Below are 14218 nucleotides of genomic sequence, written 5' to 3'. Positions count from 1 at the left end.
GACTCACGGCAGCCCAGCTCCAGGTTGAGCTGTTGTTCGGCATCTTAGCTGTGGAGGGCAGTGTCACTGGCCCTCATATGTGAGATCCGAACCAGGGCCCTCTGGCGTCCCAAGCCAGTTCTTAACCAGCATGCCACTTGGCCGGCCCCCATTGTACACTCTTGACTGATTCAGCTGTGAACACCAAGCTTGATCGATGAGCTCTTTGCTTAGAAAATTTGGAATCAGGACTAAGAAATTCTAGTTTCAGTCTGGTTGCACTTTTGAACTGAGTAGCTGCTAGGACTAGTTAGTTAATGCCCAGTGGACTGAGAAGGGAGTTTGGAGATAGAAAGCAAAGAAGACAAGTGACCAGAGACAAGAAAAGGAGGGAGAATATCCTGGTTTCCATGTAGTGTTTAGCCCCAAAGGCCCAGTCTTTTTCTAAGCATCATCACTGCCCTGGAATGCTTCACCTGTACCTTATATTCTAACAACATACCGTACCTTCTGCTTGGGTTTGCTCAAGTAGGTTTCCCTCGTTTGCATTAAAGTAGGCCTCAATGCATATATTTTGTCATGTGAATAACGGGGTACAATAAATACAACAATTAAACACAATCAATCACTGCCAGGGGCTTGGATATCTTTTTTTTGTTTTTTTAGGTGAGCCATCCTGCTACCTATTAGCAGCTTAGCGGCAGCTCAGCTCAGGCCGGGCATTGAACCGCTGTTGCTCAGAGCTCAAACTCTTGAGCAAGCTCTTAATCAACTGAATCACTCGGCCGGCCCTCTTTTTTTTTTTTTTAACCCACACATACTGATAGTTAATATGGTAATTCTATTCATCGTTGCAATATGCTTTATTATTTTTAATAAAGAATTATAAGCAATAACATGTTTCTTCATTTGTTTTTTTTTACAATAACTAAAACACTTTAATACTTCAAAAATTAAGAAAGGAGCTTTACTCACTTGTCAGTGGTTCTTTCTCTAAATAGGTATCTTCTGGTACATCAAAACGACCTTCTGGTATTGGCTTCTTAAGGGATTGTTTAATAGGTTCAGACTTCTCACCTTGAGAAGAACTTGTTTTCCTCAAAGAATGACACAGAAGGGGTGATCCTAGCAAAGTGGGGAAAAACAGGAGCTGTTCATTTATTCTACTTTAAAAATTTAATAATTTTATTTAATGTGTTTTTAATTTATACATTCATATTTATCCAAGTCAAAAAGTACAAAAGGACATATACAGTGAAAATTCTCCCCTCTGCCCATATCTTCCAGACAGCCTTTGAGACATCCAATGTTACAGTATGAAAAGAAGAGCTTTGAGATAAGCTAGTTAACCTTTATCAAAATTGCAGAAACTTATATATTAAAAACACTGATTCATGTCTGAAGCAATGCCAGAAACACCAGGAATCAGATCATTAAGGATAATTAAAAGTATGAATTTTCCAATGGCAACATTTAGTATTTAAATCTCTAGAAATCACTAGGAACTGTATTTAGTATTCTTGTATGTAAATTCTATTCTTGGTTCTCTACTCCTGCCAACTAAAAATTTTAAAATGTATCAGGCATCTGCAACGTATAAATGAGATCACTTTTCTCTAGGTTATAAAGAGAAAGCTTAACTTTCAACACCATGAAAGTTATCCAACTCTTGTTGAGATAATATTCAATAAAGGCAACATCATTCTAAAAAAAAAATGAACCTGAGAGTTGGGTATTTTCAATATCCTAAAGGACTGGCTTTAGAGACAGAGTTGGGTACAAGTTCCAGTTACCCCACTGAGGCAAGCAGAATACTGACTCTCAAAGATGCTTAGAACCTAATACCCAGACCCTGTGAATGGGTTAGGTTACAATGGTAAGGGAGAACTAGGGTAACAGATAGAATTAAGGTTGTTAATCAGATGACCTTAAACTAGGGAGATTTTCTGGGGTTATCTGGGTAGGTCCAGCATCTTCACAAGAATCCTTTAAAAAGAAAAAGAGAATTGGAATTGAGACCAGAGAGTCGGCAACATGAGACACACATGACCGCTGATGCTAGCTTAGAAGATGGAGGAAAGGAGCAATGAGTCAAGACAGCTTCTAGAAGCTGGAAAGGGAGTAAACAGATTTTCCCTTAGAGCTTCACAAGAAGAACACAGCTCTAACACCTCGATTTCAGCCCAGTGAGACCCATTTCAGACATCTGACCTCTAGAACTGTAAGATGTTTTAAACCACTAAGTTTGTGGTAATTTGTTACAGCAGCAATAGGAAATTAATACAAACACTTAGTAGCTGCTTGACCTTGGTCAAGTTACATACCTATCTCATGAGGTTACTAAGTAGATTACACAGGACAATTTATGCAAAACACTTAACATAGTGAGAAATTTTATCAATTATTATAATTATAGGATTATCTAGAAGCTCTTGATAGCATTACATACAATTAGAATGTTCTTTCATTATATGTATTTTTTAACCATTTATTACATCTTCCTACACTGTGCTTGCAAAAAACATATGTATATATCCCTCATGAATGGGATTAGTGCCCTTAGAAGAGAAATAAGAGCTTGCTGTGACTTTCTACTCTCTGCACATGAGGATACAACGAAAAGACAGCCAGCTGCAAACCAGAAGCAGGCTCTCAACAGAGACTAGTTGTGCTGGCACCTTGATCTGGATTTCCCAACCTCCAGAACTATAATAAATAAATGTTGGATGCTTAAGTAATCCAGCCTATGCTAATTTGTTATTACAGCCCAAACTGATTAATACATGTGACATGTACCATTTCTATGTTGTTTTTAAAGGGGGAATCTACAAAAAATGGAAAGAAAACAGTAACAGTAAGAGAAAAAATAATAACATATATAAAAGACATAAAACTGAGAGGATCAGCAAAACCAAAAGTTGGTTCTCTTAAAAGACTAAACCTACTGTGAAGTCTTTGGTAAGGCTAATAAGAAAAAAGCAAAAGAAGGCAAAATAAATAATTTGAAGAAAAAAAGGATAATCATATAGAGTGCATAAATCAAATCAAAACAAAACAAAACGAAGGCAACAGCAACTTTATGCCTGTATACGGAAAGGATACAAATTGAACAATTTTCTAGAAAAATTTAACTTTACAAAGCTGACTTAAGAAAAAAACCTGACAAATACTACAATAATTAATTGTAGTTATTAAACTAGTAATTAAAGCTAACAAATATTTGAAAGATGTTTAATTTCTAACCTAAGAAAAGCAAAACTGCAATAAGATACCATTTCAACATCCTATAGGCATACAAAAAAATAATTTTCTGGTAATATCAAGTGTTGACAAGTACGTGGAACAACAGGAACTCTAATATATTGCTGGTAGAAGTGTAAATTGCCAGTAAGAATGTGCAATGCCTTTATAACTTGGCATCATATTGTAAAACTGAACAGCCCTATACCATATGTTCCAGGATTTCCACTCCTTGCACAAGAGCATCCATAACATATACAAGAATGAGTAGCAGCCAAACATGCTGTTTCTAGAATTACCCAATGTCCATTGACAAGAATGGAAGAACATAATTTTCACAAGTAAGTGAATGACTACAATCTCACACACCAATATGGATGAATCTCAAAATACACTGTTAGTTGGAAAACAAGCAAGTAAAATAAATACAAACGGTATGAAACCATTTCTATTATGATGAAAAACATGCAAAGTTACACAAGTGCATCACAGGAAGCAGCATACAGGGAGTTGCTTGGCAAAGGAAATATTCTATGTCTTAAACTTGGAGAATGGATTCATAAATATTGGCTTTGCTTCATAACTTACACTTTATATACATTTTTTATATCAAATACTTCATTCTTAAGTTTTCAACACTAGTGAAAAAGGGTTACTGAATGAACACACAACCAAATTTTAGTTATTACCTTGGGTTTGTATAATATGGGACTTTCGCTTTTTATGTTATTCACTTCTGGACCATTTAAAAACTTTAAAATTAACAAGTACTCTGTTTGGGGACAAATGGTTACAGAGAGGAAAACACTGCAGTTTTCAACTTACACAACAGTTTCTCCAAGATGTCCTAAACTACACTTAGCATACTGCGTGGGTTAAATCTGTAACATATTGAGAAAATTTTCCAACAAAAACGAGTTAAAAAATGTTAGTTTTTACTGAAAGCATGCACACTTCCTCTGTATTAACAATCCCTGGCTTCATATAATTTTTATTATACTTATTTGCCTGTGGCCACTTCTGCAGTTTTCCATTTTCTTCACACTGTGAAGTGCCACAAATCCTTTTTGATGTAAGTAAGTAAAAGAATGAGTCCCATTCCTAAAGGGCTCCCTTTTCCACTTTTTTCCATGAACCTCAAAGTGTAGTGCGCCCTGGGGGCTCCCAAATACACAACCCGGAGCGTTTGCAGCCCTTCCAGCTCAGCGCAGAGGCCGGAAGGAAGCAGTCGTCCGGTTTGGAAGGGCTCTGGGGAGCTTCTAGCTCTCGTCCCACCCTCGAGATCCGGGGCGGTGACAGGACCCGCCCAGGGCCAAGACGCGGGTGGCCGAGCTGAGGAAGAGAGAAGCTCGGCGACCCTCCGCCCCTCCTACGCCTGGGGCATACGCGGCTTTCCCCGCGGGAGGCCTTTCTCGCGACGCCGGGGCCTTCGCGACCCCGCCCGCGCGACCTTGGCCCCGAGGCCGGGCGCCTTACTTGCCGCTCTCCACGCTGTGGCCGGAACGCGACCGAGAAACCGAGTTAGCCGGTATAAGGTCATGGCGCCGACTCCCGCAGCGTCCGCACAGGCCCAGCCCGGGGTTGGGAGCCAGCGGCGTCGTCCCGGGTCAGCTCCACAGGAGGGGCGGGGCTCTCGTGAGGCGGGGCCTGCGAGCGGCCGGGCACGGCGGGGCGGGGCCTCCGTGGGTGGGGCGGGGCCTCCGTAGCCTGCGCTGAGAATCTGCGCTCCAGGTCCAGGTTGTCTGTAGGTAAAAAGGAGCAGAGCGCACCCTTGTTACGAAGAATGAGCCCAAATTACCCTGAAGCAGTAGTAATTAAAGCCCCAATTCATAGCTGAAGTTGGATGAGGGAATAATTTCGTTTATTCCTCTAAATGTGAGGCAAAAGGTCTCTTGAAAGATCTCTTTTATAGTATACAAAGATTGAGCACATTTTACTCTACTCTCATTTATTTTTTGAACCTCTACTTGTTCGGCGAACTCCTAATTCACCGGCTCTGACCCATTGATCAGATGATCTGAAAGATGACAGTTTTGAGTGAAGTGCAGAGCAACAGAAGGCTTTCCACCTGGTGCGGGCTGCGGTGGATGGAGCTCTGCCAATTGGCCCTTAAATCCCAACAGCTTCAATATGTTGGAAACATATGTGGCAGATCAGCAGGCTTTATGTAACCTGTGTCTTTACAGAATCACAGTGGAGGTATTTAGAATTTTTTTCTTTTTTTTTTCTTTTTAAGAAAATATGTTAGCTATTGGACCCTGGTAATGTGTAGTCATGTGACATCAGGTGGCTATGCAACCTGAGTTTCTCATGAACTGGAAGTTATCTGGTCCTCTTAGATAAGGACTTCTTTCACTAAGAAGTGGTATATACAGAATAGGGCCAGAGCCAAAACCCACACAATTTTCATTAACTCATACACATACTTTTGGCGTTTAGCTCATATCTACAGCTTAATGATGAGTTCCTTGTCACAGTTGACTGAGGAAAAAATTCAAAGCTGGATTACAGATGGTTTTGCTCAATATACTGACTTAGCAGGCTTTGGCATTTAGAGTCCTACCTAACCGAGTACCTCAAGGACCAGAGACAGGTAAAAAAAAAAAAAAATTCTTCCCAGAGGGCAGGACTGTATACTTTGCCTGGGAGGAGATATGGCTTAAGATCTACATCATTACATGGGCACTGGTTTAGTCAAGTTGTCAGGGGCTGGGAATATAAAGGCTTTGGAATAATTATTTGGAATAGGACCTCTCAAAATGGCCCCAAAGCATAGAATTTGGGTCCCACTGAATGCTCCAAAAAGGCTCCAATAGCCAAAGGACTCTTAGTACAAGATTACTCTATTACTGCCTAACACACCAAAATGTTGGGGCTTAAAACAACATTTATTCTCTCACAGGAGAGAGGGTGCCTCTGGCTCTAGGTCTTAAATGAGGTTGCAGTCAAGATAGCTGGCTCATAGGGAGGCACGACAAGGGGAGGATCTGCTTTCAAACTCACGATTATAGGCAGGATTTTTTAGTTCCTTGTGGGGTTTTAGACTTGAGGCCTTCCTCAGTGCTATGCTACATGGGCTCTTCCAAAGGTTATCTCACAATATAGCAGCTGGTCTTCCACAGAATGAAAAGATGAGAGAACAAGAGAGACTGCTCAAGATGGAAGCCAGTCATTTTATAATGTAATCTCAGAAGTGACATCCATCACTTTTGCTGTATTCTATCATTAGAAGTGAATCAGATGGAGCCCACTCTCAAAGGGAGAGGTTTACTCAAGGGATGAATACAGCAGGTGGGGGATCACTGAAGGCCATTTTAGAAGTTGTCTACCACAATGACCCACTCTGTAGACATCAGTCTCCTTCCCCCTACCACAGCTGTGTTTGCTCAGTTGCTCACTAACGAGGTAGCCATAGTGGCACGGAGACATGCACATACTTTTAAACAGTATTTTCCCCTGCCAACACTGATTGGTTAGCACCACTATTTGCAAGGACCAACCTAATCCTCTGATATTGTACTATATAGCTTGGGTGGCAAGTTTGATTGCAATGGAATCCTACTATAATGAAAGAGGTAGCAACTTGTTCTATAGGAATAGTAAATCATTTGGATTGCTTTCCCTGACTTATGCTTCTTTTATACATTCCAGCTGTGGGCTTATTAAATATATTACACAGCATACACGTTATATAGCATCCCATACAACATTGCTTCTTACCAAAGCAGGGTCATGCTTTGATGACTGTGGGATTAATCAGTCTTATCACAATCCTATCAGACCAGAAGAAACTGATCTTATAGAATGGACAGCCTTATTGAAGGTTTACTTTTGGAACCAGGTGAGAAAATACACACTTTGGGATGCTGTCCTAAAGGATTTGGTATATGCTCCAAATGAGTTAACAGTATTCACTGATACCTCTTAGAGCTATTGACAGAATAACAAGGCCAAAATAGTACAGGCACTGACACCTTGATACGTCTGACACACGACCCATGTATTTTGCTTCTCATTGTGAGGAGAATCTGGGTCCTGAGCATCCCTGCATATTATTGCTGAGTATGCCAACTGCAAGGCTTATCCCTCTCCTGTTACTTAGCAGTTTCTGTAGCTAGTCATACAGGTATATAGATAGGTCAAGGCGACCATAGCATTACCACCATTTAACTGCTGCTCCCCTGGGAGAAAGATACTGGCTTCTTCACTGCTTGTCCCCCAGCCCTGGATTCTTCTCCTGTAATGCAACCCACAAATATGTATGTACAGGTACCATTTGGTACTCTGCCTGACTGTGGGTATTGGGGCTCCAGGAACTGGTACAAATAATGCTGACACTATTTTGCTGTAATAGTCTTTTGTCTCTTACCTAGGAGTCTCCTGTCTCCTGTCAGCATCCATGAAACTGTAGCAAGCAAATCAGCAAGTAGGATAAAATCTCAGACCCTTCACTGATCTTGTTCTCCATCTCCATGATTCCAGGTTCTGTTAGTGCACCAAGAGGGGTATAAGGGGATACGTTTTCCCTGAATTGGAAGTTGGGATTGCCATCTGGTAATTTTTAGCTCATTTCTCTAGTTAAGGAAAGGGAGAAAGTGGTAATGTGCTAGCTAGTTGACTGGCCCTGATAACCTTGGGAGGAAGGGGAGTAGGGAGAGAAGTCTGACTAGAACTCAGGGGAATCTCATCTTCTGGAATACCTCCTACCATAACCATGTTAAATTGTAAAAAATAAGCAAAGACAGTTGCAACCATATACAGTAAAACCTTGGATTGCGAGTGACTTGGTTTGCGAGTGTCCCACAAGATGTGCATTTCTAATACATTTTAACTTGGTAAACGAGCAATGTCTTGCAATACAAGTAATTTGTTTCTGGAATGAATTATGCTCGCAAACCAAGGCATTACTGTAGAGGCAAAACCACCCAAGCCTCAGATCCTCCGGTCACCTACTAGGTAAAGAAATCTGATTAGATTAGCTGACTTGCTGGTCACAAAGGAAACTGAATAAGCCTTAAGACCAGTGGCAGAATTCGACTGTATTTACCAGAATTGGACTGGTTTTCTTTCTTTTTTTAATCAGAGAATTTTAGGATATAAAACATGCTGCTACTCATATCCTATCCTGGAGATTGATTCAGTTGGTCTGTAATGGTACGCTGGAGTTTGTATTTTTAAATGAGTAAGCCAGGTAATTCTCACCGAGGAAGCTTGCTAAGCACTGCTGTAGCAATATTTTCTTCCTCACTGGCTCATGCATATGCTTATATACTTTCTTTTCCTTCCTATCTTATACTATTATTGTACATAGGGGTGGTGGTGAGGTCACAATTTTGTCTATGGGTTGCAAACTATTGAGACAAGATTATAGAACCAGAGGAGAAATGGCATCACACTGAGATCCTGGACTTAAAACTGGAAGAGGGGGATAATAGTATTGTTAGGAGAAAGCATTTAAAATTTGTAAATATGGTAAGAATGGTATATGTAGATGTTGAAAAGACAAAGAAATGGACTATAGTAGGACTCTTATGTTTTTATATTTGGTGCTGAGTCATTAAATACATTTCATATGTTTAGTAATCTTGGTAGAAGAAATGGTCCCATCTTCTGTAGAAGCTGAAAAGGTTATATATACTTGTGGTCTTTGATGTCTGACAGCCTGACTGCTGGCACAAGACCAAGCATGGTCAAGTTGGACATTCCCACCAAACTTTTAACCTGGAATGAGTGATGCGAATGAGCAGAGTTGGGAATCCAGTTTTCAGAGGCATCACTGCCAGCAGATGTATACATGAGCTTCCAGATCTTCTTGAGGTTGGAATTTGGCTATAATTTTGGTCATCTAGCTTCCTTTGGTTTCTACTGTTTTCCAAAGCTGGTTCTCCAGCCTTTTTATCATTTCTGGGAGCTGCCTAATATTCTTCCAATGAATTATTTTTCTGCTTAAGTTAAACATAATTGTTTTTTGTTGTTTGCAACCAAGAATCCTTACTGGTATATACTCTAATGAGCTTCAGTCTCTAGGGTCAATTTTACGGTTTCAGATAATCATTTCTCCACTCCACCCCTGCAATCTGAATTTGGAGGTGACGAGCATATCATAGTTTCCCTGATAAACCATAAGTAAAGTTGTTAGATTTTAAACCATGATCATTGATGTGCTTTAAAACTGTATTAAAACAACCAACAACCAATCAATCAAATGTGATCATAAGAGCAATTTACCCTTAAATACAATTATATGAATATGAGTAAGAATGAATCCTTTGATAAACCTGTAAGATTCTTCAAACTTATAATAAGCATGATATTTCAAATTCAGGGCCAATGTACTCGTACGTGGAGATGAAAAATGTGTGTGGCAAAAGTACGTGGTAGACAATGCATATATTTATATTTTCCAGTTATAAAGCACTTGATATATTATTGCTTAGCCATTTCATTGAATTTTCAAATACTTGTTAAAAAGTGAAAATTTATGGAATACCTTTTAACTACTTTATATGCAAAAGATGTAAATTATAAAAATACTTTACAAAGGCTCTAAGTTATACAATCATGCTGGTCTGTAGAGTTAATTAACATAGTCTATCCAATTATAAATAAAAAAGTACCTCTAGTATTCTGAAAATAATCAAGTGTTTTAGCTGTTCCTCTAGTCATTTGTTCATTTATTAACACAAGGGGCAATAACACAATGCTAAAAATAAACATGCATTAATTATACAATGCATACTTACAAAAACCTTCTGTCCAATCACAACCGGTAAATGCAAACAGACCTTCTATCCACCCTTAATGTATCATTATTTTCACAAGTAAAACAGGAAATGAAAATAGTGAATTTAATGCTATTCAGCACCTTTAGGAAAGTTAAAAGACTTAACATCTCCATATATCAAAAACATTTGCATCTGTATCACCAAACATGTAAAGTTAATTATTTGATTCATTTTTCACATGAATTATTTTATCTACATACTTTTTAGTTCAACAAATTTTAACAATATTTAAAAATTATCTAAATTCATAAAAGTATTTCATAAATTTCAACATTTAATTATTATGTACATACAATGAAGTTCACGAAAAATGTTAAAGAAATGTAGTCAAAAAGTTCAAGCAACATTACCAAATTTAACAAAATTCCAACTAAATCAAGGCAGAGAGCATTCAAACATTCAAAAAACCTCTAGATACTGCTAACATGAACATGAAAAGTTCTGGTAATAAAAGTCAATGTGAGAAATAATGTTGAAATCACCAGTAGAAAATATATTTTAATAGGCATGACATATGTTTAATAGCAACAATGAGTTTTTATAGAAAACTTTTTAACATTGTCATATATGAACTACCTGGTTTGGCAGGGCTAAAGAGTTGACTTCAAAAAATATATTTTAGCAGCCATAATTTTATTTCCAGTTAAAACAGAGTAAAATGTTAAAAGTAAAATTTATAATTAACGAAATATACCCCAATACTAGAAAATTTAAAGTCCCATGCTATTCTAGCAGTAATGGCCTCTAATATGAGTTTGATGTAAAAATTGTGGAAAGCCAATAATAAACAATCAGACATATGTATGGGCTTAAAGTTTCACTGAAATACTTATGTAGCAAAATATATGAAAAAGTAATAGAAAAGTAAAAAGATAAAATTAAAAAAATATTGCACAGCCACATCACCTAGAAAGTAAAGTTGATGTTTAAAAAGCTCTAAACATGGATGATATAAATTATCTTCCATATAAAAAGGTATAAATATTTCTTAGAACTTATCAGCATGTATACTTTAATATAATACACTATTTGAATCATTGTTGAATGAGGTAATTGTCAAGTCTCTAACAATGTTTTTATTCTACTGAAAGTATTTGAGGGCAGCAACCAGAAAGAATTTTTCTAAAAATATTTCCGAATCAAGAACAGCTATATGTGCAGCTCTTCCAATGAGTGAATCCGCTGTATTGGGCAATGCATTGATGACATTATATCGAACCAAATTACAGTCCTTGTTCTGCAGAACTGGATGAAGCAAGTTATGGATCATTTCTGAATAGATTTGTCCTATGGAAAAATAAAGGAAAATTAGTTCACATGAGTAACTGAAAAAATTCTATGTCAACTTTTATATAATTTCTAAAATTTAGTTACATTATTTCCATTTGAAGCAGTAAAAGGTCTTTTAAAAGGTTTTTATTCTTTCACTATCATTTTTGAGACTGTTATATAGAGAAAATATAATTATATTATCTATTTAGCCAAGTAAAAATAACAAATTTATTAAACATTATTCTTGTCAATTTGATCTTTTTAATTCAAAGCAATGAATATACCAGAGCAAACAGTTTTCTTCAATCTGAAGTCACTTATGACTTATTAAATCATTATGAAAAGGTAGCCTTGCTGAGACATTTTGATTAAGGCAAAATTTCATAACCTTTAGGCTGTGGCAAGTACTTTAAAAATGTATCCGAGGCAGTTAGCATTTCCCCACATATTTCCACATTATTTTCAGAAGAATAGCAACTTCCTATGGTCAGAAGAACAATGAGTTTGGCTCAAAGATCAAAAAGAATCTTTTAAGATATCTCAAAAAACTGGAAATAGAACTACCATATGACCCAGCAATTCCACTCTTGGATATCTATCCAGAGAAATCCAAGATGCTAATTCGAAAAAATATATGCACCCCTATGTTTATTGCAGCGCTATTTACAATAGCCAAGACTTGGAAACAACTGAAATGCCCATTGGTAGACAACGAGAGGCTTGATCACTGCACTGTACACGTGAAGCTGATGTTGTATAATATTGTATGTGAACTATAATTGAATATATGTATAGTCATGGGACGTGGAGTATAGTGTGGGAGTGGAGTCAAGGGAATTGTAATAGATATGTATGATATTGGGGGGGAGCGGGGCAGTGGATTGGGGGAGGGGGGTTGTCACTTTGAGGGGTAAAAAGTAAAATTATTACACTGTGTTGTACAGCTGAAANCACTGTACACGTGAAGCTGATGTTGTATAATATTGTATGTGAACTATAATTGAATATATGTATAGTATTGGGGGGGAGCGGGGCAGTGGATTGGGGGAGGGGGGTTGTCACTTTGAGGGGTAAAAAGTAAAATTATTACACTGTGTTGTACAGCTGAAACTAATTTTAAAACAATGTTTATTTCACACACACGAAAAAGTGTATATGGCTCTGTCAAAAAAAAAAAAGAATCTTTTATTTTGTTTTGAAGGTTTATTTAATGCTTGGTTCAGCTTTTAATTCCAACGTTATGCTCCTCTCTCCCTCTTTTTGGTTAATTCTTACAATGGCTTTATTGAGGTCATGCTAAGCATAAGAGATAAAGGACATATCTATATCTATAGCTATATACACACATATATATAAAGGATATATATACATATATATATATGTATATATGCACAAACTATTGTATAAGGGGAAAAACAGTTTTTAATGCTTATGCATTACTATATTACTAATAGATAAGTGCTAACACATATCCATGGAACATGTATATTTTAGGGAGGCAGGTATTAAATTTTGGAGGACAGGCAGATGTGGACCCCTGAGGAATGAAGAGAAGGGAACAGTACATAGAAAGAAGTACAGTTAGAGAAAGAAAAGAGAGGTATTTAAGAGAAAGATTAATATCACACAGATTCATAGAAAACTTTTTACTCCTACCTCTCTTCTTAGTTTTCATTGTGAGTCAAGTTGGATTTCTGGTTTCATGCTATTTAAAAAATATTCTTACATAGGAAGAAATCCAAACCTCTGTTTATTAGATTTTCCCTGTCCCCCAGTGGCACAGATCTCACTGTTAAAACAAAGGATATTTGTCTTGTTTTACTGACCCATTTGAAGGTTAAACATCTTCTCAATTTTTCTCTAAGTGGACACTAGCCTTTTCCCTTAAGTGAACCCTTGCTAGAACAGAAGTAAAAAAAAAAAAAAAAGGTTATTTTGAAGTCACAAAATGCTCAAAAAAAAATTGTTAAATGATAGAGTACTTATTATGTGCCAGGTGCCATGCATACAAATGTGTCTAAGAGTCCCTACCAGAAAGAGCTATTCACTGTCACAATGGGAAAGAAAAGCAAGGGTTAAGAATTTGTTTAAAATCAGACTCATTCCAAAAAAGGAAATGAGGCAATATTGGGAGGTAGGACACCCCGATTCTTACCCTAAGCCTGTAAATAACCAGCAATGACTTTGGATAAGCTACTTAGCATCTCTGAGCCTCAGTTATAAAACGAGCATCCAAGTCTCCTTCTGGCTCCAAATAGCTATTATCATTAATTCCAGTAATTTGGAGGAAATCAAAGTACAAATTACTTTTGAGGCAGCAAAATGGAGAAGGATTTGTAATTAGATGAAAGAACTATTTCATAAGAACAACTATGGTTTCATTGGCAAAAACATCTGAGGTGGCAGGAGTAAAGAAAGGAAGAAAAATGAAGGAAGGATAGCTGTTAGTATCAGTGGGTAGAAAAAGAAGTAAAAGGAAAGAGAAAGAAGAGAGAAAGTGACTACAAGAAAAATTTGGGAAAAAGCTCATAGGTAGATGTAAGTCTATGAAATACTTCTAATTTACTTTGTTACCTGACTGCTTGTCTTTTAAAGCTGTTTTACACATTTCAATTCGGGCAGAGTGATAAGGAACATAGCGATCCTGTAGAGATCCCACTAGCACAACATTTTTGAAATAATGAAGCCCTGTGAAGAGAAAATACTGAATTATAATGCAATAATTAACAAGATTTAGAACTTATTAGGATCACATTAAATGACCCCCCCCATTCCCCAAATTTTATTAACTCAGTAGCACTAAGCTTATGGCTTTTTTTTTTTTAAGATTTTTATTGGGGAATTGGGGATGGGAACAGCGCTGGGGAATTGGGGGAAGGGGAACAGACAAGTTGCTATCCTTTTGTTCTTCAGTCTAGTTGTGGAGGACGTTGCTTCACTGG

At 37.5% G+C, this 14218-nt stretch overlaps 2 protein-coding genes and 1 long non-coding RNA gene across 17 annotated transcripts in view; 1 reads left to right on the top strand and 2 right to left on the bottom strand.

Moving 5' to 3' along the window:
* The window catches only part of SDHAF4 (succinate dehydrogenase complex assembly factor 4), a 14562-nt gene extending 9737 nt beyond the window's left edge, over positions 1-4825 (bottom strand). Inside the window, exons 1-2 of the mRNA XM_019663999.1 lie at positions 4696-4825; positions 955-1104 (exon numbers count right to left, since the gene is read on the bottom strand). Coding sequence (XP_019519544.1) covers positions 955-1104; positions 4696-4759 — 214 coding nt within the window. The 5' untranslated portion in view covers positions 4760-4825. The remainder of the gene's footprint in view (positions 1-954; positions 1105-4695) is intronic.
* Positions 4744-14218, top strand: part of LOC109394166 (uncharacterized) — a 28116-nt gene continuing 18641 nt past the window's right edge. Inside the window, exon 1 of the long non-coding RNA XR_002126399.1 lies at positions 4744-4825. This is a non-coding gene — a long non-coding RNA (uncharacterized LOC109394166). The remainder of the gene's footprint in view (positions 4826-14218) is intronic.
* FAM135A (family with sequence similarity 135 member A) overlaps positions 9864-14218 on the bottom strand; it is a 102554-nt gene continuing 98199 nt past the window's right edge. For all 15 annotated transcript variants that reach the window (XM_019663984.1, XM_019663989.1, XM_019663995.1 and 12 more), the window contains 2 exons: positions 13851-13964; positions 9864-11291 (listed from right to left, as the gene is read on the bottom strand). In XM_019663984.1, coding sequence (XP_019519529.1) covers positions 11086-11291; positions 13851-13964 — 320 coding nt within the window. In that variant the 3' untranslated portion in view covers positions 9864-11085. The remainder of the gene's footprint in view (positions 11292-13850; positions 13965-14218) is intronic.

Source organism: Hipposideros armiger, unplaced genomic scaffold (assembly GCF_001890085.2).
Source record: "Hipposideros armiger isolate ML-2016 unplaced genomic scaffold, ASM189008v1 scaffold_413, whole genome shotgun sequence".
Classification (NCBI taxonomy): domain Eukaryota; kingdom Metazoa; phylum Chordata; class Mammalia; order Chiroptera; family Hipposideridae; genus Hipposideros; species Hipposideros armiger.
Note: the sequence above shows the minus strand (reverse complement) of the source record. Positions and strands in the feature narration are given on the sequence as shown.